The sequence below is a fragment of the Lissotriton vulgaris genome, chromosome 1_1 (assembly GCF_964263255.1).
Source record: "Lissotriton vulgaris chromosome 1_1, aLisVul1.2, whole genome shotgun sequence".
NCBI classification, from domain to species: domain Eukaryota; kingdom Metazoa; phylum Chordata; class Amphibia; order Caudata; family Salamandridae; genus Lissotriton; species Lissotriton vulgaris.
In genome coordinates this window covers 764724232-764749439 of record NC_141685.1, presented here as the reverse complement: position 1 = coordinate 764749439, position 25208 = coordinate 764724232, and the positions used below count along the sequence as shown (strand labels likewise).

Here is a 25208-nt window from a genome sequence, read left to right as displayed (position 1 = left end):
TGTTCGTGCCGCCTCTCCCTCCCAGCGCACCCCACGCCGACACCTGGCGTTGATATCCGTGATGTCCGGACCAGGCGATAAGAGGGGGGGGGGGTCAGAGGCAGAGGCAAGACACCCCCCCCCGTGGCCTGCAGGGCGCCGCTTCAGGCCCGAACGGGGAGCTCATATCAAGCCGGGGCCAGACCAGGAGATACGAGGGAGGGGGGTCGGTGGCATGTGCAAGACATCCCCCCCGTTGTCGCAGTCATTATCTAAGAAAGAAGAAGAATCCCTCGGCCTCGGCTTCTTTCTTGGCCCAGAGATACGAGGGGAGGGGGGGGGGGGGTCGGTGCATGTGCAAGACATCCCCCCCGCGTGTTGTCGCAGCCATTATTGAAGAAAGAAGAAGAATCCCGTCGGCCTCGGCTCCTCTCCTGGCCCACCTTACGGGATGACCTCCCCGGCCGACGGCTGCCAGCAGGACTCGCCCTACACGTGCCGAAGGCCTCGTCTTCCGGATGGGCGTAGCCGCGAACCTGTTGCACTTCGGGAGTTTCCGGAATGGGGGTAGGTATCTGCTGATTTGTATTTATTTCATGTTACCGTTATTGGGCGTTGCGGGTGGTGGGACAGACATGCTTGGAGCAGTGGGGGGGTGGCGGAGCCTAGCTACCTTGTGGCTGCCGTAACGTCAAGCTTGGCTTCTTTCACCACTTTCATGTTTCTTATTTCCAGCGAAGTCAAAAACTCATCAGAGGCCTACTGATTTTGTTCGATTTCTTTCCCTTCCTTTTCAAGTGTGTTTCATGCTAAAGTTTCTGTTTAACAGGATACAGGGATTACTTCGTATTTTACATATGTCTTCTTTATTAGGGGTTCTCTCCGGTTGAGTCAGATGATGCACCTCTAATAAATGGTCCGGGTGGAACTAGTTTCTCAATCAGTGGGGAGTAGATGGGCATGACAGATTACAACGGGGGACAAAGGTCCGCATTACCCACCCTTCACTACTTGCAAAGACTAAACAGAATATTTCTATTCCACGTTATTTGCAAACAGGGAGTACCTCGAAAGAACTATTCCTTGAACAATAAATGTCCAGCCAATCAATCAATCAGGCATGACGGATTACAACGGGGGACAAAAGTCTGCATTACCTATCCTTCACTATCTGCAAAGGGAGACAGAATATTTCTATTCTTCTCTGTTTGTAGACAGGGAATATCTCAAACAGCAATAATCGATAAAAAAATTAGTAGGATTATAACACTTTAATAACTTATAAATATATACATCGCAACAAAAACAGTAAACACCTTAAAACATTTTTTATTAAAACAGAAGCAACAATGACAACTAACAGTAGTGATATCCTGGGCGGGTGATGGAACTGGGATTGTTAATGGAAAAAGATCTACAGAGAAAACTATTGGTGAATTATACTTCTCCGGAAATTTAAAAAACACAAATGTTTTATTTGTGTAATCGTTTCAGGTCAAACGGATTGTGGGACAATGTTCACAATGGAAGAGTCACCAAAAGGCATTTGGATCGATGTTGCAGCAGGCTGCCATGTATATAGTTATTTAATAAAACGTTTTACCCTGTTACTTTGCTGGTGTGTTGTATATATTTATAATATTTGCATAGGGTTTGTCGTTATTTTGGGTGGGGTGGGGTGGGCGGCGGAGTCGAGCTGTCTTGCAGCCATCATGGTGTGGAGCTAAGTTCATCTTACTAGTTTCGTATTTCTCATGAGGGGTTGTTCTTAATGTTTCTATTTTAGCGAGGTCAAAAACAGATCCCATTAGTGGCCTACTGATTTTGCTCGATTCCTTTTGTTTTTTTAAACGATTTTTCACTCTGCAAAGACTAAACAGAGTATTGCGACTCTGTGCTTGTTTGTAAATACAGAATGAACCAAAGAGAACCAATTCTAAAACAGTAAATGCTTGGATAGCAATCAATCAAATAGAGAGAGAAGCAGGCACGACGGATTACAACGGGGGCAAAGGCCTGCGTTAACTACCCTTCACTATCTGCAAAGAGAGAGTACTGCTAAGAGAAAAGAGGGAGGGGGAGGGGGAGGCAGCGTTCAAACCACATCAGCGTGCATAAACACGAAAATGTTTTTACCTATCATGTACTTGACATTTGACAGCATTTGATATTTGCTATTAAAAAACCATTGAAATTCACTGAAAAAACCATAGGTTATAGACCATATATAGTTAGGGATTAGCATTTACAAAATCTTATTTTACTCGCATAAAACCATTGAAATTCGCATATATAGTTAGTTGCGCTAACTATATATCGCGCACCTGCAATCCACTGCTGATGATGTCACATATTACATCATTCATGACATGGTCAGTGACATCACTGATGACAACATCCAGTGACTGTCTGTTTCTGTAAAGTTAAAATATGTCTTACATATTGAAGAATGAGTGGATGTATAAGTGTCTGGATGAAGGATTTAGTAGGTGCATGACTGACTGTATGAGAGAGTGATTAAATGTGTCTCACTGAGTGCATGGGTTAGTGACTAAACTGTCTTAATTTGTGCATCATTATATCTGTTGTTCTACAAACTGCAGCATGTGTTGATCAGTAGCTATATGAGTAACTGTATGGGTTATTGATTGGTTGTCCAAGTATTTGTATGGGAGAGTGAGTGTGTGTGTGGGGGGGGCTGGGAGGTGACTCTGTGCATAGATGTGTGAGCAGTTGATTCACTAGATGTATGGTTTCAAAAGTGCATGTGGAAACAGCTGTATGGGTGGTTGACTGTGTACGAGTGTATTGGTGAGTGAATGGATATCTCAGTGCTACATGTCAAAGTAAGTACATATGTAAAACACAGTACATGTGAGAGTTCACATATATAAATTACTGTGCATAAGAGCCAGTGAATGTGTGAGTGGCTGTATGGATCATTGTGAACTTGTATCAGGGATTGTATAAAAGAGTAAATATGTGTTAGTATATGTTCGAATAAGTAAGGTGTGTATAACTGTATAGTTGAGGAAATGGAGGTGTGATTGATTATTTGCATGACTGACTAGGTTTGTGAGTAACTCCATGGATGAGTGACAGTCTGTGAGTGTCTGTTTACACTGAGTGTATCTAAGGTTATATCAGAGTCTGAAGAGGTTCATCGTATAATCACATGAATGATGTCATCAGTGATGTGATCAGTAATGTCAAATGAGATGTCATCAGTGATGTCATCAGTGATGTCATTTGAGATGTCATCAGTGATGTCATCAGTGATGTCATTTGAGATGTCATCAGTGATGTCACTGACCATGTCATGAATGATGTAATATGTGACATCATCAGCAGTGGATTGCGGGTGCGCGATATATAGTTAGCGCAACTAACTATATATGCGAATTTCAATGGTTTTATGCAAGTAAAATAAGGTTTTGTAAATGCTAATCCCTAACTATATATGGTCTATAACCTATGGTTTTTTCAGTGAATATATATATATGTATATATATGTATATATATATATATATATATATATATATATATATATATATATATATATATATATATATATATATATATATATAGATAGATAGATAGATAGATAGATAGATAGATAGATAGATAGATAGATAGATAGATAGATAGATATATAGATATATATATATATTCTTTAGTAGGCCCAACGCACCTGATTCCTCTCAATACCCCTTTTGATTGTGCAGTGAGTTACAGTGGGAAAGTTACAAACAGCTCTTTCTATCCTGTTAAGTTATAATAGAAGAGTGTTTATTTTCCAATTATGATCACACTCCTCATGTTGTGTTAACCTAACGCCCTTAAATCAGCAATAATACAATCAGAGAGAATTAAACATTACAATAAAATATTGACCACAATAAATATCGATTGTTGAGTTTGTCCATCGTTCACATTTATTTGGCATGATTGTGAAAACATTGCCTTGATGCTTGTTATACAGCTACTTAGGATGTCTGTTTCATCGATCTATACATGGTCTTAAAAAATTCATGTGGTATCCTAAGGAATTACCTAGATGCATATCTTCGTGATGTTATTTACACTGATCCATACACAGTCAACGCATGGTTAACAAGCCTTAGAAGTCTGGTGCTTTTCAAGGCCAAAATAATGAGCATGGAATTTTAATTTCCAACATCATCCTGTGTGAGGTGCCACATAATAGTGGGGTGACACCTCACGTGTAACACTTATAGTGGATACACAGCACTCTTGTGAAAACCCTGCACACATGCTCCTTATCATTACATGTATTCAGCCGAGAGATAGTGAATTGTGAGGAGAAAGGGTATCAGGAGTCTTTATTGTCAGCTCTGTGTTATAACCGCCTCGACTATTCATGCTTATCAGAAGGATTAAGTGCACTGGCATAAGCAAAATTAATATTTTTAACTAATATACCTTACACTTTCTATTCCTTATCATTATTATGTTTTGTACCGTCTTGTGATAGCCTTAGCAATAGTGTGTCCTAACAAATAGATGAATGATCATTATATAACAGAACAACGAACTCCTTTACAACAAGCGCTTCTACAACAGCAGCGGAAGAACGGCAATATCATTACAGCGCCAGTTTATATAAAAGCCATTATCACACCGTCACATAGGGTGTCATTAAAACTACCACAATCATGAACGCAGATATCACCCATAGTTTTCATGCCAAAGCTTAGTAAGCAATATAAGCAGTCTTAGAAATGTGAAACATTGAAAAGATATTGTTCTGAAATGACATTTCTCAAAAGTTCAAGTGCATAAAAATGTCAAATAAAGCAACCCAGTTATGTAAATTCCTTCTGAAGCAACCTGTTACTGCTGTAGTATTTTGTCTGCCCTTTCCTATTGAAAATGGCTGGTATTGTTTGTCCTTCTCATCAGCAGTTATTAATCTGGAGCCCCACAAGCTCCTCATATTGATATCAAGATATGCCCTCCATCTTAAATCCTTTCATGCGAGGTGGAAACTTTCCAAGGACGGGCATGAAACAAGTAGAAGTGCGGCTTATGACTCTCCTACCACAAACCTCTACAGTCCAGCCCCACCTCCGACCCTGCCAGTAGGTCGGTAGAGGTAATTCGCCCACACTCCGCAACACCTGCAAGACTCTGCAGCTACTTCACTGGCTCACACACGCAACTCACGTGACAGTACTATCACCTTAGTGTGAGAGGAAATCCACTGAACACCTCTTCATTAGCTAAGTGTCTTACACGATCACTTGGCTGCACAAGACACTTCATCTTCCTCAATACGTGATATTTTTCGTGGTGAAGTCGGGCACTACAATTATCAATTTTGTTGTAGCCACATGGGTAGTAATGCCATTCGTTGTAATGGCAGTCTTGTTGTTAAAAGTGGAGTTGTAATGACTCCCTTGTACTTTTGGATTCGTTGTAAAGGCTTTACGTACCTTCGTAGTAATGGGTATTTCCCTTGTATTAGAGTTGATCATTATCTATATCACATTTGGCAACTTTTAGAGTCCTAATGACAGAGTTTGCTGAAAGACAACCCTCATAGAGTCACAACAAACTATTTTTTACATTTGATCGTATAAATGGTATTTACTCTTAATGATATGCACATTATGTGTTATTTATCTCAAACTTGGTGATCTAATATAAGTATGGCTAAATTTCAAAGCAGTGTTATCTTCTGTGTCCTATTTCTCTGGGTATGAGGAGCCATTTAAGATGTATCAGGATGTAATCTCAAATTGTAGGAAGCAGAATAATCAGACTTCATAATAACCAGTTATGTGGTTCCTTATCTTTTTGGAGCTCAAAAGTAATTTTGTCAAATTTCAAGATAAGATGACTTCCTCATTTCCAGAGTGCTATATCGTAGTTTCCTCCCTTAAAGTTTTCTTACGTTTTTAAATCCGTAGAAATGCAAACATATATTGATGATGTTTCCCAAAATGTTCAACTAATGTCAGTTTTCAATCCAACTTCTGGATGTTTCTGTAATACCCTTGATTAATGTTCTTAAATGTCTGATGGTTCTATCTATGTGATTTTTGTAGCATGGAGATGTAATATTTTATACCACATAAGTGATGCTGCACTTCATCCAGTCATTGATATGATGTTGGTGTCCATTTATTTATATTTCCAAAAAGGTCCCTGATTTGCCTCTTTCAGTTTTGAAAAATGATCTACACAGTTTTTATTTAAGATTTGGTGCCCTTTTGAAATTGAACTGTGCGTATGATTGAGTGCTGTTTTGTACTTGTGGGTCATTAGTTAGGAACGACCAGTGTTTCCATAGTATTTTTCTAATATGTATGTGTCTGTTACTGTACTCTGTAATAAACCTGATTTGGGTTGGAGAATGTGTTGGTTCACATCTTTTTGAGTCTTGTAAGAGTTTACCTCTCTTGGTTTGTTCTATTTCTTTCATATTGTGGTTCAAAGTCACCAGATCATAGCCTCTGAGACTTTTAAAAGTTGAATTATAGTTTTTGATTTGGTGTAAAAATCCTCCTTTTTGCTGAAGTTTCTTCTTGCTCTAGTGAGTTCCCCTTTTGGAATTTTAGAGCTGGTAGTCCTTAGATGGCAGGTAACTGCAGGTCAGATTGAATTTGATGCTGCAGTTTTCCAACTTCATGTTTGGACAGTGGAAGTTACTGTTATACCTGCTTGTTGGTTGATAGTTCCTTAATGTAATTCTCCGGTGCCATTTGTGATCCTTTCCATATCAGTAGAACATCGTCTATGTATCTTCCCCAGAAGATAATGATGATATTGTTGACGTTTTCAAATAGGTCATTACAGAGCCAGTATTTTTCAATTTCCCCCATTAAGAGGCAGACATAACGAGGTGCAAATGATGCTCCCAGCGCAGTCTCTTGTTGTGTTATATAGAGTTTACCATAGGCATGGGCGGAAAATCCGTTCCGCTCGCGGATTTTGCGGATTTTCGGGAAATCCGCAATCCGCGAGATTTGCGAATTTCCTGCAAAATCCGCAAATCCGCGAGCAGCGGATTTTGCTCGCACTGCTCGCACTGTTCGCGTGAGTTCGCGCCCCGCGAATAAGTGCGAAATTGCAGAAATACGATCTAAGCAAAACTGAAAGTAACTACTTACCAGGTTCAAAAGTTCAGGCACATCATTAGTAGCCATTTCCTGTAGTGCTTCCTGAGGGGCCCCTCCAGAGTTCAGTTGCCAGTTGAAACTATTATGTGACCCTGCTCTGAACCTCAGAATAGTTACACATATGCCACAAAGGTCATGAATTACAGCTAAGGGAGACAAGCAGGAGCCAGGCTGGAAGTTAAAATCCATTAATCAGCCCCTAATTCATTATTGTCAGTTGGGGCAGGGCAGGTGTTGTAACTAATTTTGCAACAATGAAAGCACTTAGCAAGTGCAAAAGATCACTAATCAGGGCGCACTAAGGAAGCAGGTGCCAGCTAAAAAAATATTCTGTGACACATTAATCAGCCCCAAATTAATTCAGGTCACTTGAGGCAGGGAAGGTGTGCTTTGCTTTGCCGAAAATAATGTACACTGGACAACCAGAGGGTGTGGTGATGAAACAGAGGGTGGCATGGGTGGGCCAGAGGGTGGCATGAGTAGTCAGAGAGTGGCAGTGGTGACAGAGAGTGGCAGTGATGAAGAAGAGTGTCCCAAACAGGTTGGACACGTAGAAACAACAAGTTCGCAAAACTTGCGACCCGACAGGTAAGTTCGCAAATTGCGAAATTGTAAAAACCCTCGCGAACTGGCAGAAACACGGGCGAACACACAAAAAAAAAAATCCGCAAATTCGCGGGAATTCGCGGATTTTGCGGATTGCGAATCCGCAAATCCGCAAAATTCGCGAACGCGAGATCCGCAAAATTCGCTCATGCTTAGTTTACCATTGAATGAGAAAAAAGTTGTTGGTCAGACAGAATTCAAGCATTTTGATAATCATTTGATTTCTTTTCAAAACGTGCACTGATCTTGTACTAGGGCTCTCTTCACCACCTCTACTCCATCTTGATGTTTTATAGAGGTATACGGACTCGCTACATTGATTGTAGCTATGTTTGTAGTCTGATTGCCAATCAATGTTGTCCAGCTTTTTTAAAACATTCTTCATGTCTTGAATATATAATGGTATGGTCTTCATGAACAGTTGCTACTCTAGTCAGGAGCAAACTGAATCAATACTACTATGAAAGGGCTCTCTTTGGAAGGGAAACACATTTTGTGGATTTTAGGGTGTATGTGCATGGTTTCCATCACTAGATCCTTAAAGTAAAGATATTGTTTTTCCTCAAGTGCTTGTTGTACCATCTATCAATATATCCTGCTAATCTTTTCTTGTGCGTTTGATGTAGGGTTTCTTAATATGTAGGAGATGGAGCGATACAATTGTTGATTGATCTCCATTAGGTAGTCTTCTGTATGTAAAATCACATTACCCCCTTTGTCTGCTTCTTTTATTATCAGTTTCAGATTTATACATAGATTTTAAATTGCCACTTGCTGTTTCTTATTAATATTGGATGGCAAATACTTGCTTTTGTACTGTTTGTCTAGTACTCCGTGTCCAATTAATGTAATACTGCTGCATAAAACAAGTCTATCAAATTTCCCGAAGGTAAGGGTGATATGAATGTTGTTTTTGAAGGGAATTTACTGTCCCATATGCTGAAGATATCAATCCCTAATTCTACTACTGCTGTGAATATGTCAGTAGTTGTACTACTCAAGTGAACATCTTCTATTTCGGTGAGATTTGGTAGCAGGTGTAAGTTTTCCAAATCTTGCACTGTCAAATCACTTGTTGTTGGTTGTGATGAAATTGTCCAAGTTGAACATGGTTTGTCCGAGAAGAAGGCTTGAAGTTTAAGTCTTCAAATACATTTGTATAGGTCGATTTTGGTTTTCACTACGTCCCACTTAGCCGCTGGGCAGAAGGCTAAGTCCTTGTTCAGTTTTACCATCTTGTTATTCGTAAGATTTATTGAGGATATGTTAATCACTAATTGGTTGGAACTGTATTCTCCTTCGTTTATTCTTTCCTCTGTGCATGTAATTATACTCCCAATGTGAAGGGGTTCTTGATCCTGGTATTTGATAGCTTAGCGCTTGTATCCTTTATGCTTGTATTTCTCAATCAATGTCTTTGAACTACTCCCAAAAAATGTATTCCAAACTTTCTCATGAATTCTTCAATTTCTTCCCAGGGGATTTCTGATGTATTTGTTGGCTCTGTTGATCCACTTCCTGGTTTCACATTGTCATATTTCTTAGCAAGGATGTAAACTCACCCCATTAATAGTATACTTGGTCCCGGCAAAACTTCCTTTTCTTTTATTTATGTCCTCCTCATATTCATCTATGTCTTTGTTAGGAATCTCGTAATTCATATTTGTTATTTCCCCCCCAATTAGCCTCTTCAATTCTTTCTGTGAGAGCATACAATTCCTCCTTAAATTTTTCACACTCTTCCTTAGCTATGTCTTTTACCTGTCTGAATATGTTATTTGATGCTGTATGTAAGTTGTCTTTACATTTCTTTATTTTGAAAGGAGTTGTTTCTGAAGGTGGGAATTTTACAATCCACAGGCCTCTTGGAATACGATTAGCTTCCAAGTATTTTTTAAGAGCAGCGCCTTCCCACCATTTCTTTGTTTCTTTCTTCCCTTCTCTTTCTAAGGCTTAAAAGGTAGTCCTTGCTGAGGATGGATTAGGTTAATTCTGTCTAGATGTGTTAATGCTAATAGTATTGAATACTTTTTAACAATCTTAATCTAATCTATTACTTCCCCTGTCTCTTCGGTTTCTAAAATCTGCCATTGGAATATCATTATTTTTAACTCACAGCTTTCCATTCTCCCGCATATAAATAAAATAGTATCTGCATGCATGTGTCTCTTAAGAATCATTCATAAAGTGTTACCTTTGTTACCCACATCCTCCAGCATCACCATGGTGCATGTTTTAATTCTATTACATTTAGACTATAACAACTCATTAATCTCCAAAAATATGCTACTCAAAGACTGCAATTAGTTCAAAATGCTGTGGTCAGGTTAGTTCTTAGCTTCAGCCGTAAGACATCCGCAACACCTATGGAAATTGCATTGGCTGCTGATGCTCAACAAAAGTCTGCTATAAGGCCCTTTGCATTAGGGAACCCATAGTCAAAGAGAAGAAATGTTCTCACTTTTTTCTAAATATACACCTATCAGACTCCTCGTTCACAAATTTGGGAAGACAAGAAAGGAGGTAGGATACTGGCAGTGCTCATTCTAGAAACATATCTGTTCAATCTCATGCTCTAATCATATAACAGTTGGTCTCTCCTCCAGTTCTACTTTCTCCTGCCCCTCCTTAAAGGCCTTAATCGTAAAATACACACATACATAAATCATAAATCATTATATTTATGTATTTATACCTGCAGATCTGAGTTTCTCTAGCAGGGCTGTTTCACTCATAAAACTCTAAGGGGCTTATTTACAAGCCTCTTACACCGCCGGTGCATCACTTTTTATATGGGGAAAAGTGACGCCCGGGTGGTGCAAGGGGATTGTAAATAATCATAATCTGGATGAGCCTAATAGAGAAGTATGAGAGATACCTGCCTGTTCTCCTCTTCTTCATAGGGGAGCGATGATGTATTATCATCTTGGGGCTACAAAGATCTAATCGGGTGTTCCCCTCTCCCCAGAGTGCAAGGCTGCATTTGTTCTCCATTAAACAGTGTATCCTTTTCAAAACTAGATGTTTGTTGCAAAGCGTTTTTACATCATGAAAACCTTGTGCTTTGCTACCGTATTTTTCACATATGCCTCTCACAGGAGATTATACTCTGTCTCCACTCTCCTGTTACAAGTTCCTTGATTCAATATCACACGAGCAGATGGCAGGTCTATCAACTAATTAGGACCTTTCATCTGAAACCCTTGCAAAACACCTTTGGTAGAAGCAAAGAACATCTATCTGTTAGCAGGATCCTGGGAGCCTTATTATTTTGCTAGCCTGTTTAATGGACAGTGTTCTGGGGTGTATATAATCGATGTGTACCAATAATTACCAGGTGTTTTTTCACCCAATAAATTTCAGCAGGTTTGACCTGCTGAAATATATTGAGAGAACACTGCAGGAGAGTGGTGCTAGCACCCAAACTCCTAATGGTGATCTGTGTGGTAATAGGAGTCACTGCACATATCGCAATTAAGTGGGGCAGTCCTAATGAGGGCATTTGATTCCAAAAGCAAATATTCAAAATAAGCACTGACTAAAAGTGAGAAAGTGAGGAGTAATAATGCCAATTCATTTGTAACCGCTGCAATAAGGTTGAAAATGAAAGTGCACTACAAGCTTGATGAAAGTTGACCTCGCATAGGACTACTCTTTTGCTCTCCTATTTTCCACTATACTTACTCCTCATGACAACAAATGTATTTCTTCCTGTGTCAAAAAATTTGGTCTGCGGTTAATGCTTATTTTTTAAATGTCTGTGGAATACTATTTATGTTGAAGGAGCCTGCCTTAATTCCAAAGTCTAAAGCTTGCAATATTTCGAAATAATATTTAGAGTTAGTCCAATTAACTGAAGTTTCTGGAATGTCACCAGGATGTAATAGTTCATGCTTCCATTTCTAACGATAATGGCATTACTCCTAGTCCTACTCCCTCGCCTTCCTTCAGTACAATTGAGGCCCCGCCTCCCACCCAGACCCACCCCCAGCATAAAAACTCTGCCCGCCCCCACCTCCACCTGTACATAAACAAGCCGAGCTAGCACTCAGTTGAACCGCACCGGGAGGGAGGGAGGGTCCTTGAAGGAAGGCGAGGGAGTAGGACTAGGAGTAATGCCATTATCGTTAGAAATGGAAGCATTACCTCCCGTCCCTCCCTCGCCTTCCTTCAGTACAATTGAGGACATAGCAAGCAGAAGAAAACAGGGACGGACAACTGAGTGACAAAGAACACAAAACAGTGCCCAAAACACAGCAGAACAACATCCCTGGCCTCGCAAAGAGGACAAGACCCTGAGGCCCGAACCCCCAAAGGAGGAACCACCCCCACAAGAGGAAGAGCCACCAAGAACGCGGACCGAAACCCACAACCAGTCTCGGACCACAGCGAATAGACAAAGAGACCCCCACCCGGAAGGACTCCACAACCAGCAGGCCCCACAGCAAAAGATGCCGGACAGCCAAACCGAGCAAACGAGACTTCACAGCCAAGAAAGGAGCAGGACAGAACACAGGCAAAAGCAACCTGTGACAGAGCCAAAACGCAGAGCCACCGGAAGGGACAAAGAATGGAACCGGACCCAAAAGCAACAGAGTCGAACAGCCCAGACAGAAAGGAAACATCCAAAAACAGGGCCCAGAACATCCCCAAGCGCCCCGCAGGGGCGATGGCAACCAAAAAAAAACAAGGCCCAAAGGCAAAAGCCGCAACCCAAGACCCCCAAGGGGCCCAAAGGGAGGACCGGACAGGACATCCAACACCAGCAGCAAAGACCCCGAAGGGAAGGACCCGACAGGCCAGGGAACAAACACCCAGACCCGGAAAAAAAGAACCAGGCAACACGCAAGGAAGCCAGGAGCACCAAGAAGCTGGAAAGCAACACACTGCACTCGCAGAGGGGCCACCGACAACCCCAGCAGGACCCCAGCCGGAGGGAACCTCCACACCAAAAGGAGGCCAGCACCACAGGAACAACACCCAGAGCAGAACAGCAGGACCAAAAAAGGCCAGCAAACACCAAGCAGAGGACAGCCAAGAGGAGGACCGAGGGAAAGCCTGCAAGCCACCGCCAACGAAACAGGAACCCCCAACACAGCCAAGACCAGCTGCACAACAGCCAGGCAGCAGGGCAAACCCCGCACAGAACCCAGGGGAAGGACACGAAACTCCAAAGGGCACGAAGCCACCAGAAGGAACCTCCACCGAGCGACACACAACCCGGACAGGAGAGGAAAACAAGGAGCCCAAGGCCAACGGGGGGCAACCAACAACCCCCGAGCACAGACCCACAGCGCCCGCACCAGAAAGGCCAGAGTAACGTAAAAGGCAGGGCAGGGAAAGGCACACCGAAGAGCCAGAGGCCCAGGAGAGGGCCAGACGCCCCCCCAAGACCCGGGACCCCAGCCCAGAGACCCTAACCGGGCCACCCAGGCCGACCCCGGCGCCACAAACAGGACCACCACAGGGAGGCCCCAAAGACCCACCAACAGTCCAGACACAGGGAAGGAAGGACTCAGCATAACAGAACTGCCAGCACATAGGACACCCACAGAGGCAGAGAGCCGACAGCCCCAGCACCCAGACCAGAGTCCCCAGAAACAGGACGCAGGCAACCAAGGAACAAGGACCAGAACCTGGACCCACCCAGGACGCGGCAAAGGACAACGCCACCGGAGCGTCAGACGGAGCCAACACGCACAGACCCGCAGAGAGCCCCGAAAGGGCACCAGGGCAAGGCCAAAAGGCCGCAACAGCAACCAGCAAGCGGACCCCCGGGAGAGCAGCAGGAACCAGAACAGGAACCCGAACCCAGCCAAGCCCGAACAGGCCGGCAACCGAAGCCACCACAAGTGGAGCCAGAGGAGCCAGCGAACACCGAGCCAGAAGGCAACAGCGGCCGAGCCACCAGGAGAGCCCCCCCCGTGGACCGACCGACAAGGGAAGCAGGGACAACAGACCCCGAAGACCAACCCAACAGGAGCCAGAGGGACAGGCCGAGAAGAAGAAAACAAGCCCAGGGAACACCGCAGAAGCCAGGCACCCCGGCACAAGCAGCCGCAGGACAAGCCGGAGGAGCCCTCGGGGCCACAAGGCCCGAACCCAAGAAGGAAGAGAGGCCAGGCAACCGCCGGACAAGGGAACGGGGCCGAGCACAGACTGAACGAGAGCCACCCAATAGCGCCCGGACATGCGGGAAGACCCAGGGCGAAGGCCCGAGGCTGAAGAGGAAGGAAGCAGAAACGGGCATACTTCGCAGGAAATGCAGAAAAGAAGCAGTGACAGGGAAGTGGAGAGAAGCGACCCCAAAATACAGGGCATGCCAAAAACCACCAGGTAGGGCCCGCGGAAAGGCAGCCCGAAGGGCCAACACACGGAAGGGCACCAGCCAAATCCAGGAGCAGACCCCCAGGAGAACCAGGACAGGCACAAAGCCGCCGGACACCCCAGCCCCAGCACCAGAAAGGAGCGGGCCCAAGACCCAAACCCCACCGACAGGAACCCAGCAGACGGAACACATGGCAAGCAAACAGGACACCCAGTCCAGCAGAGCCACCCAGCAGGAACCGTAGACAGGCACCGGAGACAGCCAAACCCTCTCCAAACCGGAGGAACCCGCACCAAGCCGACCCAGCACCCAAGAACATACAGCAGTGACAGGAACCCAACAGGGCAAGGCACTCTGACCAAGAGGCAGTCAGCCAGGGCAAAAGAAACGGACAAAACCGCGCCCACCCGAAAGACAGAGGAGAAACCCACAGCAGGGACCACGGAGAGGCCCCAGTGCAAGGCACGTGAGAAAGGCAGGACGCCCCAACTAAGGCAAGCCAAGCAGAGGGCCCAAGGTGGCGACATGCAGCCACCACGAACCGCCACCGCAAACTCCACGAAACCCAGCACCAAGGAGGGCACAGAAGAAGCAGAGAACAGGCCAGCCAGTGCCACGGCAGCAGCCAAGCAGAACAACAGGCCCACCAAGCAGCGCGGCCAGGACAGCGGTCAACTGCACAACTGGAGGAAAGGGGCGACCCCCACCAAGAAGCACAGCCACAGGAGGAAGACAGGGACGCGCAGCCCAGAAGCAAACGCCCCAGCGCAAACCGAGCGCGCAGAGAAACCTGAAACCAATCAGGACCAACACAGTGCAGAAGGAAGAAGGAGGGCTGGGAAGAGACCGCCAACGGCAGGCCGCACAGGAAACCGCCAATCAACTGGTAGCAGGGCAGCACCACAGCGGACAAAGCCACACGCACCACGCACATACAACAAGTATGAGCAACGCACGCTACACACAGCACCAACCCCCACCCCGGCACAAAGGGGCAAGCCCAACCAGGAGGGCCGGGGACACCATGGAAAGAAACCCACAGGCCCCGCCCAGCAGGAAACAGGAAAACCCTGCCGACCAGCACAGGAGTCCAGCGACCCACGGCCCGAACGCGCACCACCCTGGAGCCACACACAGAGCAGAGGCGGGAGAAGGATCCACACCCAAGGATCCAGACGGGAACCAGTCGCACATAGGACCAGCCGGATGAGGAAGGGACGCGGAAGGCATCAACCAAACCCCAGAACACAGGACAGTGCAGCCACAATCAAGCCCAGCACCATCATGAGACAAGAAAGGCAGAACACCCCCCACGGAGCTTCAGCGCGACAAGGGCACCCCAGGGGGACCGGAGACCCAGCAGCAGAGGAAGAGGACACCAGTACGCCCCCAACCAAACCCCAGGCGACCCCGACAGGAGCAGACCCAGCAGCAGACAACCACCAAGGCCACCACCAAAGGGAACATGGAGCAGCAGGACAAGAACCGAAGCCAACCAGCGAAAACCAGTGCCACCAAAGGTCTTAACTGAGGCACAGCACCAATGGCCTGTATACATCATCCACAGGGCAAGAAAAACGCACAAGCAGGCCGTAGAATCCACAGGTCGCAAAATGTACATATACTCCTCAGTACTGCGAAGAACCCGTCAGCGGCACACAAGTCCAGTCGGCACGAAAAGGACACGTGAAGCCGAGGAGCCGTGGATGGAAAAAGGCACAGGATAATACACAGTGCACTTCACTACAGAGGAGCAGAGGGACCATAGCAAGGAGGCAGGGCCATGCACGGCCCCCACCGGGCAGCCGGCAGAGTGGCAGTCTCCGGGGGCAAGAAGCAACGCGCCCTGCCGAGAAACAAAAAAGAAAACGGGCACAAACCCGTCCTACCTGGACTCCTGTAAGACAGCACACCGGGAGGAGGCAGCCACGCAGCCCGACCCGGAAACACAGCCCCAGCCACAGGAGGACCGCCAAAACACCGCAGCGGATTCCCGAGCCACCTCTCCGCCCCCATACCACGAGGGAGACGAGGAGAGGTGGCACAGCCAGGAGAACGCTGCAGAGGACACCGTCGCCGCAGAGAACCAGCACGAAGACTCCCCGGCACCGCCACAGGGAGGAACTGAAAGGGTGAGTCTCACTAGTGAGACAGAAAAAAACAGGTGGAGGTGGGGGCGGGCAGAGTTTTTATGCTGGGGGTGGGTCTGGGTGGGAGGCGGGGCCTCAATTGTACTGAAGGAAGGCGAGGGAGGGACGGGAGGTAATATATGTTGCTCAATTTCCTTTGAGGTAATTTTTACGATTCTCTTTTTTCTCATGGCAGGGATTGAGAGATTTAAGGGTAAATACTTCCACAGCCAAGAATACAAGCACCCGGAAGGGTTTCAGGAGAAGAGGGTGCTCGTGGTTGGGATTGGCAACAGTGGAGTGGATATCGCTACTGAGCTCAGTCGTGTGGCTGCTAAGGTACGAGAATGATTGGATGGGATACTTACATAATTGCCAATGTTTGTCTTTAAAAAATGAACAGCAGTGTCATAGGGTAATAACGTCTAGTTCATGAATGTATTTATTTTGTCGTACCACCATGAAAAGGCATTCAGAAAGGGACATCCTAATATCTATGGCAGTGCCTACGCAGGCACCGCTCTCATGGTAGGAATAGGAGTCTGACGCCAGCCTAATGGGATCCTTGATTCTGTGAAAGGTGGCGTTCTGTCCCCCCAGACCCTTGCAGTTCGGCCGTCCGCTTTATAACGCAACAGTCAGATCGATGGCCTGGATGCCAGTGGGACAGCCACCAACGGCCTGTTGGTGTCGGTCCCACCAACATCATATTGAGGGCCAATCCTTGAAAAACTATGGGTCTGATTTAGGTGTTGGTGGATCGGGTCCCGCTGTCACTTTTCTGATGGTATTCCTGCCTGCTGGCTTGGCTGTCCACCCTCTACATTTAAATGTTGGCAGGTCTATGGAGGGAAGACCGTCATAGTCCTACTGTCTCTGCCAGAATCTTCCTCTAGCATCAACGGCATCATAGACAGAAGTGGCTGTCAGAGGGAGTCCTGCCAATGTGCTTTTTTGTCACCACCTCAGGTGTGCCTCATCCAACACTTTCACACCATCAGAAGGAGTGGTGGCGCACAGCTTGAGAAGAAGAACTACCCTGAACTTAAAAAGAGGAGCGAGTTTAGCCTATAAAATGGCCGCCAGGAAGCGATGTTTAGCGCGCGGAGTTAGCGCTCTAGTTTCTGGCCAAATCAGGAAGGTTCAGCAGCCGTTGCCCGCTGAACTACGCACTTCACCTGAGAAGCGACGCGACTTGGATGTTTGAGGCGAGCTCTCCGCAGGTTCCGTTCCAGACCTGGCAGAGCTTGAATTTGTTTGGAAACGCACCGAAGAAGCAATACTAGCAGAGCAAGGAGACGGAAGAAAATGTAAGACTGTTCCGTTTATGTCAACAGGAGTTCATGAACAATTGAGGCTGTACCGTATTTTCAGTTGTTAGAGTATTCATAGGAAAGTTCGGAGGAAGAAGAAATAATAACGTTAACCAGATTAGGATTAGCGTATTCATAGTGTTAGGTACAATTGAGAGAGTAATACTGCGCATTGACATTAAATAGGTCAAAATCTCAAGACACCCTAAATAGGACTATGACAGTTATAGTTCTAGGAAAAGCAAACAAGGTTTTGAAATAAAGAAGGTATTAAAGAACCAGAAAACTTCAGGACAGATAATTCGAAGTTACATTAAGACACACGAAGAATTTAAGTGTAAGGCAGTTCCTTATATCAACAGAAGAATCCAGTTTAAGGCAACAGCTGGGCATACTTGAGGTGAGGAACCTTAATTAGGAAAAGAGGACAAGAAAAGGAAGTTAGATATATATATATAGCAAAGGCTAAAAGGGTATGTTTACATTTTAGGAAATAACTGCAAGAAAAAATCAAGTGCACGGCTGTTAGAAGAGAAGCAAGGGCTACACTAATACTGGGTAGGTGTAGATAGTAATACAATAGATTAATTACTAGAATTGTAGGAGTATTTAATAGATTAGAATTTATTGTTGTAATTGCCTTGCAGTTTTTTCCGGAATAACCAGCAAATAGAAACCCAAAAGACGTCTGAAGCTGAAAGAAGATTTAGACGTGTGTGTGGTCGGTCTCTTCTCTTCTCTGTCCAATCCCCTTTCCCCCATGGGGTTTCCTAGCATTTGTACCACAGAACTGTATGGTGCTGGAAATCGCTAGGGGGCATTCTGCTCCTGTGATTCTGAAAAGTGAAGCATGACCCTGACACTAAGTTACACATACATGATCCCTCTAGCCAGCATCATCTGCTCTCAGGACATCAATGTCCTCTCCTATGCCAACAACATGCAACTCATTCTATCCCTCACAGACAAGAAGCCCAGTGCCCAGATCGAGTTCAATGCATGCATGATTGAAATCAGCCACTGGATGAAAACCAACTGTTTAATGAACAGCAACAAAGCCGAAATTGTAACATTCAGGAAGAACACCTCACTGTGGAACTCCTCTTGTTTGCCAACAAAGTTAGGACCAGCACCCCCCCTTACACACAGGGGAAGAACCTCAGAATTATTATCAACAGCAAACTGGAGTTGCCGCCCAAGTCAATGCTGCTACTGCCTCATGCTTCCATACCCTGAAGATGATGGGAAGAATTTTCAAATCGCTCCCAATCAGTACCCGGAAAACCATCACACACGCCCTGCTCAAAATCAAGCTGGACTATGGGATTACAGGTACACCCTCTATGCATGGGAAATCTCAACAGAAGGCTGCAGGCCATTCAGAACTCGGGCTGCCAGAATCACTTTCAACCTTCCCTGCTGCACTCACATCACAACGCACCACACCTGATGGGGCTCCACTAGCTAGCTGTCAGAAACCCCTTTCAGAGGGACACAGGGCAAGCAGACAATACTGGGCCCAACCAAGGTAGTTGAGGCCTTTTACTCCTGGTATCTGGGTCTCACCCTACTATGGATCCAGCTCAACTGGGGCAGGCACCTCCTTCTGCACCTGACTCTCAGTTAGTGTAGTAGCATGAGCAGTCAAGTCTCCCTCGGAGGGAAGTGTAGATACAGATCAGTGAACATGACTCATAATGCAACGTGCATGCAGGCAAACAATAAATCAATGTTCAGTCCCAAAATTATTTTGTATAAAAGAAGAATTTTAATTCTAATTCTACACATGCAAAGGTAAAGACATTGAATAAGGAACAACACAGTCCCCCTGAGGTAGGCACCCTAGTAGTTGACAGCCAACCTGGGCTACCAAGTTCCCATGTAACAGGTGTGCTCTTATGCCCCACTCACATGTAGCAACATCCAGGGAATGTAAACTATTAGGCCCTGTTTACAGGGGTTCCCCCTCTTAGCCTCAGTCAATAAGGTGTAATCCCAAAATTCAAGTAGGGCTGCAAAAACCTCAGGCAGTATATCTCCCAGGGCCTGGGAGCTCAGTTCTCAACTTACCTGCTCCAGCAGTACAATCCCTGGCAGTGGTGCAGTGTGGTCCAGGCCCAGAATGGCAATGTCAGGCAGCAGACGTTCACATGTGCAGCTCCTGGCAGGCACTGGCTCTCTCTCCAGAGGCGTGTTTACCAACGTCCTGATAGGTGTTGCTCCGTCTCTAGCCACATGCAGTAAGTCTTGTTCTCCCATTTTCAGGGATGGGGTGGTCTTTTTGCTCTGGTGGGGATCCTATGGGGTTCTGAACGTGTCTCCTATATCCTCAGGCCTCCTCAGATATAAACCCTCCCTCCTCTTGGTTGTAGCAGGAATTTGGGTCACAGGCAAAGACCTGGACCTCTCGCCTTAGCGCTTCAAGTGGCCCCTACTGGCAAACGGGGTCACTCAAACAAACCTCACTGTCCATTTATGCTGGCCTCAGGTTGCCTCCTCCGTGACCCCTCCTGGCACACGGGGTCGCAGCGCACAGGTGAAGGCCCAATCGATGCAACACAGCTCCTTGGCACATGATGGTCCCTCCTGGCATCCAGGGTTTCCAAACTTCACAATGCTGCAGAGGGGCAATGGCCTGTTCAATGCAGCACAGTTCCACACACCTGGCTCTAGAGCAACACATGCTGGGCTCCTCTCTGGATTTTGCTCCCTCAAACACGCCCTTCTCCCTCACAGGCACACCAGTCTTGGCGAGAAGGCAGGTACTGGAGCTCCAGACTCCAGGGCAGGTGATCTTGGTTTCCCTGTGTTACGTCCCCTCATCCAGCAAGGAGACTAGAAGGCTAGGTCTCTAGTCATGGTCACAGGCAGAAGTCTTGCAGAGCTTCCCCTACTCATGCAGCCCCACTGGCAGCTTGGCAGATGAGAAAATATGGGGATACAGACTGTCATGACCCTGACTTCTTTGTGGTCCCACTCCTCCTGTACCTAGTGTGTGGTGGGCTTGCGGGATCAAGCACACATCTCAATGCCTCCCTGACTGTTCATGGGACTCATTGCCCTGTAAGCTTGACCTTGTTCTTGGCAATTATCCCCTGAGGCCATAGGCCACCTAGTCATGAAACACCAAAGTACAAACAGTAACACCCCACAAGGTCTTCAGGCCAACTCATCAAGACTATGGCGACATTTGGGCTGACTCATAGGCACTTGACTATGTGGATTTTTGGGCTGACTCAAAGGCACATGACTATGAGGATATTCTGGTTGACTCATAGTCACATGACAACGGGGATATCTCAGCTGACTAGTCAGAATTTGGGAACAGTATTTATACCACACTCAAGTCACGAGGAGAAATAGGAGGTCCGGCTTCGTCTTTGTGGACAGGGGCTAGGTGAGTAGCATGGCAGAGGCTCCCCTACTTATAGTTCTTTTCCAAACACCCCAATCTGATTTACTGTATGGCCTTTTCGAAATTTTATGTTGGGGTTCTGCTTCTTTGATATGGACATCTCTCCCCTTCATCCTTGAAGAAGTCTGTCACAGCAGGCAGGACTTCAAAGCCGATTAACCCACAATAAGATTTATGGGAATGACCAGAATTCACACCTAGATGTCAGCCACAGTGATCTGTGCATCATAGGTTAATCCTGGGCTCTCAACCCTATTCTGTACAATTCACTTTCAAGCCTAATCTCACCCTCTTCCTGAGATGTGTCCATGCCCTTTCCTTGTGATCTGTCACTGAATCAAGGAGCCCTTTGAAATGCACAGGGAGAGCCTGACTCCCCCTCACCCAGTACTTGTTCCACCACACGTACAGGAATGCAGCAATATACAGTTCTGTCAGTGGGAGATTCTTCTGATCCTCATGTTTTCACCAAGCAGATCTGGTAATGGAAACCAAGGTCCTTCTTGCAAAATGTAACCCTGGGCGGAGCTAGTGGAGCTGCGCTGCACGGCAGTCCACAGGGTTGAAGGCAAACTCCGTGGAACTCCGCTCCGCCACCCGCCTCCACCCACATATTACAAATGAATTAGAACTACAATAAGAAGTAAATAAAAAAGTCTTACCTTCACTGCGGCATCCCCAGGCAGTCGTCCTCTTGCACACGTCTCAGGGTGATATGCGCATGTGAGCATTCCCACGCATGCTCATTTCTCGCATTTCTCGCGTTGTTCTGCATTCTGTCCATTAATTGTTGTTTTGCACTTCCAAGCACTCAGCACATGGTTTCACTCTGCACACACTTCGGCATCAACCTAATGTAGGTCAACAGTGAGTTTAACAGCTGAACTTTTAAAAAGGTGAGTTAGTCTGTTGGCCTAACTCCAATGACACAGGGTAAAAAGGACCTGGTGACTACTACTGATCATCACATGGTATGCTGCCACCACCACGCTTGTGCTGTTTAACTCCTGGTGAAGGCAGTAGCCCTCCACTCCCATGAAAGTAGCGCTTTGGGCATCCCTCCCGGTCTAACAAGGCCTCAATTCATGAAACAGGCCTCTGTCTTGGCGCAAATGCATGATCTGGGTTCATCCTTGACACAAAAATCAGCAATAGGGATCCAGACAACAATACAGTAGGGCACTGAGAGCACACGTCTTTTCGATGCAGAGGACTTTTCCATCTCAACACTAGCACAATTCAAACTTCTCGCCCTCACTTTCAAGGCACTACATAAAACTGACCCAGCATACCTCAACAATCGTAACTGCTTTCGAAAACCATCCAGACACTTCAGCTCATCCAGGCTCTACTTGCACAAATTCCATGCATACGGAAAACCAGATCCGGTAGTCGAGCATGTGAATGTGGAACAACCTCCTGATTCACATAAGTGGCTCTTCTTCACTTGAATTCCACAAGAAACTGAATACCTGGCTTTTCGAGTTGTCTTACTAGGCCTTAGATGTGGCTAAACTCACACATGCTCAGCGCTAGGATACCATTCTGGGTGATAGTGAGCTTCACAAATCCACAGGAGAGGACATGATATGACATGATCTTGAGGATGCCAGGGCTGGAAGTGGTTCGACGTTTCCATTGTTAAAAATGAGTCAATATCCTGTGGACGTGGGAGTAGATCCGGATATTTATATATCTATATCTGGAAATAATGTGGAAAGTGTCCTGGCGTCGCAGGTGATTGTCACTTTGTCACTCTGGATTCTTACTCTATCACGCCCCCCCCCCCCACCAGTGCCCATGTTGAACCTACACCTCTGAAGAACACTGCTTAAGATACCGTCACTGGTTCTCAGGTCAGTAGGGACAAGACAACCAGCAGTATGACTGTTAATTGTGGTAACACTGTTGATTCCCTAAATTAGCAGACTGGGCCAATAGCAGTTCAGTCTACTGGTCTGTCTACTGCTGAGACATCTGGGTATGGTCATGTGGAGTATCGTGAGAGGTCTGACAAGTAGAGACAGAGTAGTCACTGCTCTGACCTAAGTGACAAAGCATCTGCCACCACTGACCAGCAGGGAAACTCTGGTTATACGGTCCACAGGTCATTCACAGAAACTTATGGTAAAGCTGGACATAGAAAGGAATTGAAGTGGGATTACTTGGTGTCCCAAAACCTAGTCTCAGACCTTCAGGGCTCTGCTACGGGGCATAGCCAGACCCCTCTGGAGGAATCAGATCCCATTACTCTGGAGGCTATTAAGGCATCATGACCTATTGAAAAACGACTTGCACTGACAGTAGGAGATCACGGGTAAAATGCAGGGAGCTATCAACGAAGTCGCCAAAACTTGTTCAAAGATAATGGCAAGACTATCAGTAGTAGCGATCCAGACAGTTGACCTTTAATCTGACATTGTTTAAGTAAGATAACAAACCACGTCTCATGAGTCTCAACCTTTTGACGTTTAATGGAAACTGGAGGACTTTGATAACTAGAAAAATTAAATATTCTAAGGGTGCTTGGGGTCAAGTAGGGGCCAAGTGTAATGATGCGAGAAGCTTTATCATCAAAATCTTTTAAAATGCCTTTCCTGATATTTTGGGATGGTAATGGAAAGGGGAGGTGCAGAGAGCTCATAGATTCCCTCTTTTTCACAAACAGAATCTGGCTAACCTGGGGGCCTCTTCTTCCAGCCCCAAACCCAAGTACTATTCTTGTATTCATTGGCAGTTTTTTCTTAGGCAGGCAGTATTGAGTTCAGCGCTGTAGGCCATCTCTTTTTTATACAACCAGATTTCTGTCACTCAGTGGTTGAGAGACAATGGAGACATTGAGGCATTCTTGCTTAATCCTGAAAAGCTATAGATCATATATATTGCGAGAACTTGCATGTTCAACTCAGAGATCAAGGTGAAGGAAAATTAGGACAATTTATCTTGAAGGTTTCTGACTGGGAGTTGCTAAAAGTTTGTATTCAATGGACCTCGCCCTTGTCTGTAATGATTTAACATGATCCTTGATCATTAAGTATACCTTTTAGGTTTAACTGTTGAGTACTCCATGTTGAGATGCTGAACACTGAATACCAAACACTGTGCTTTGGATTAATCAAGGGGACATGGAGGTTTATTGATTATCACTCTAGTCGTTCAATCGCTTATATAATGGGGAGTGCACATCTCCATCACTCAGATCATTGATGGTGGGTCTGACTGCCCTACATAGGGTAGGGGCTGGTTAGGCAGGGACTGAGAGGGTTAGGAGGATGTGGGCCGGGGGAAGTGGGGATGGGTGGTGTGGAGTGTGGGAAGGGTAAACTATACTAGAAAGATGAGGAGGGTAGGCAAATTGATTTTAATAGACTTAGACTTACATGACAGAATTTGGTATAACTTGGAATGGATGACCCAGGCTGGGGGTGATCCTGCTATGGTGTTTAGGGTAACTCATCATATAGGTTCTAGCTAAGCTACATATTGCATCAGCTAATATTCAAGGACTAAATGACAAATCCCACGTGGGTGAAGGGTTGGAGACATTAAGGGCTGATATTTTCTGCCTTCACAAAACACATATTCCGATAGATAAGAAACATCTACTAGGGATCCTGGTGTTTCGTGTGATGTTAAATGCCAGACAAGGAACAAAAAGAACGGAGGATCACTATACTCGTTTGACGAGGAGGTGTTGTGATTCCACTACAGCTGCTGCAGCTATGAACGGTGGGGCAGTTGGGCCGGTGGGGGGGATTGCAAGAGACCACCATGAGGCAAAATTAATTCTCCCTTGTGGTGTTCTCTCGAAATCCCGCAAGCCGCCCCACCGCCCCACCACTCTTAGCTGCAGCAGCCATGGCTAGTCCACTATAGGGCCCACTGTAGTTTTCCCTTATGTTAGCCTGACTGCACACACTGCACATTTGTAGGCTGCTTTTGCTTTGCACATGTTATGAAGAATTACATTTGTTTTTGTGCCATACTATTATTTTGGAAATAGGCTGCACCTGTTTTATTATTCCGTTCTTCTGCTACGATTTAGTGTTAACATTTAGTACAAGGCCAAACAACATATTGCCCTGTTTTTCTCTGTGGGCGGACACTAACACCTAGACATAATAGAGAGATCCAGCTGCTGCTTTTGAACAGGGCATTTCTTATCATATAAGCCAAGACTTGCTGTTTTGAAAACAGAGGGGAGGATTTCTAGCAGAGGTACAGTCCTGGAAAGAGAGCGGGTCAGCTCTGTGCAAACTGAGGTGCAGACAAGCTAAATGCAAATGCCAGGTA

At 45.8% G+C, this 25208-nt stretch overlaps 1 protein-coding gene across 2 annotated transcripts in view; it reads left to right on the top strand.

The window, feature by feature from the left end:
* The window catches only part of LOC147747789 (flavin-containing monooxygenase 1-like), a 472774-nt gene that overhangs the window by 272581 nt on the left and 174985 nt on the right, over positions 1-25208 (top strand). For both annotated transcript variants that reach the window (XM_086955833.1, XM_086955843.1), the window contains one exon: positions 16384-16526. In XM_086955833.1, coding sequence (XP_086811959.1) covers positions 16384-16526 — 143 coding nt within the window. The remainder of the gene's footprint in view (positions 1-16383; positions 16527-25208) is intronic.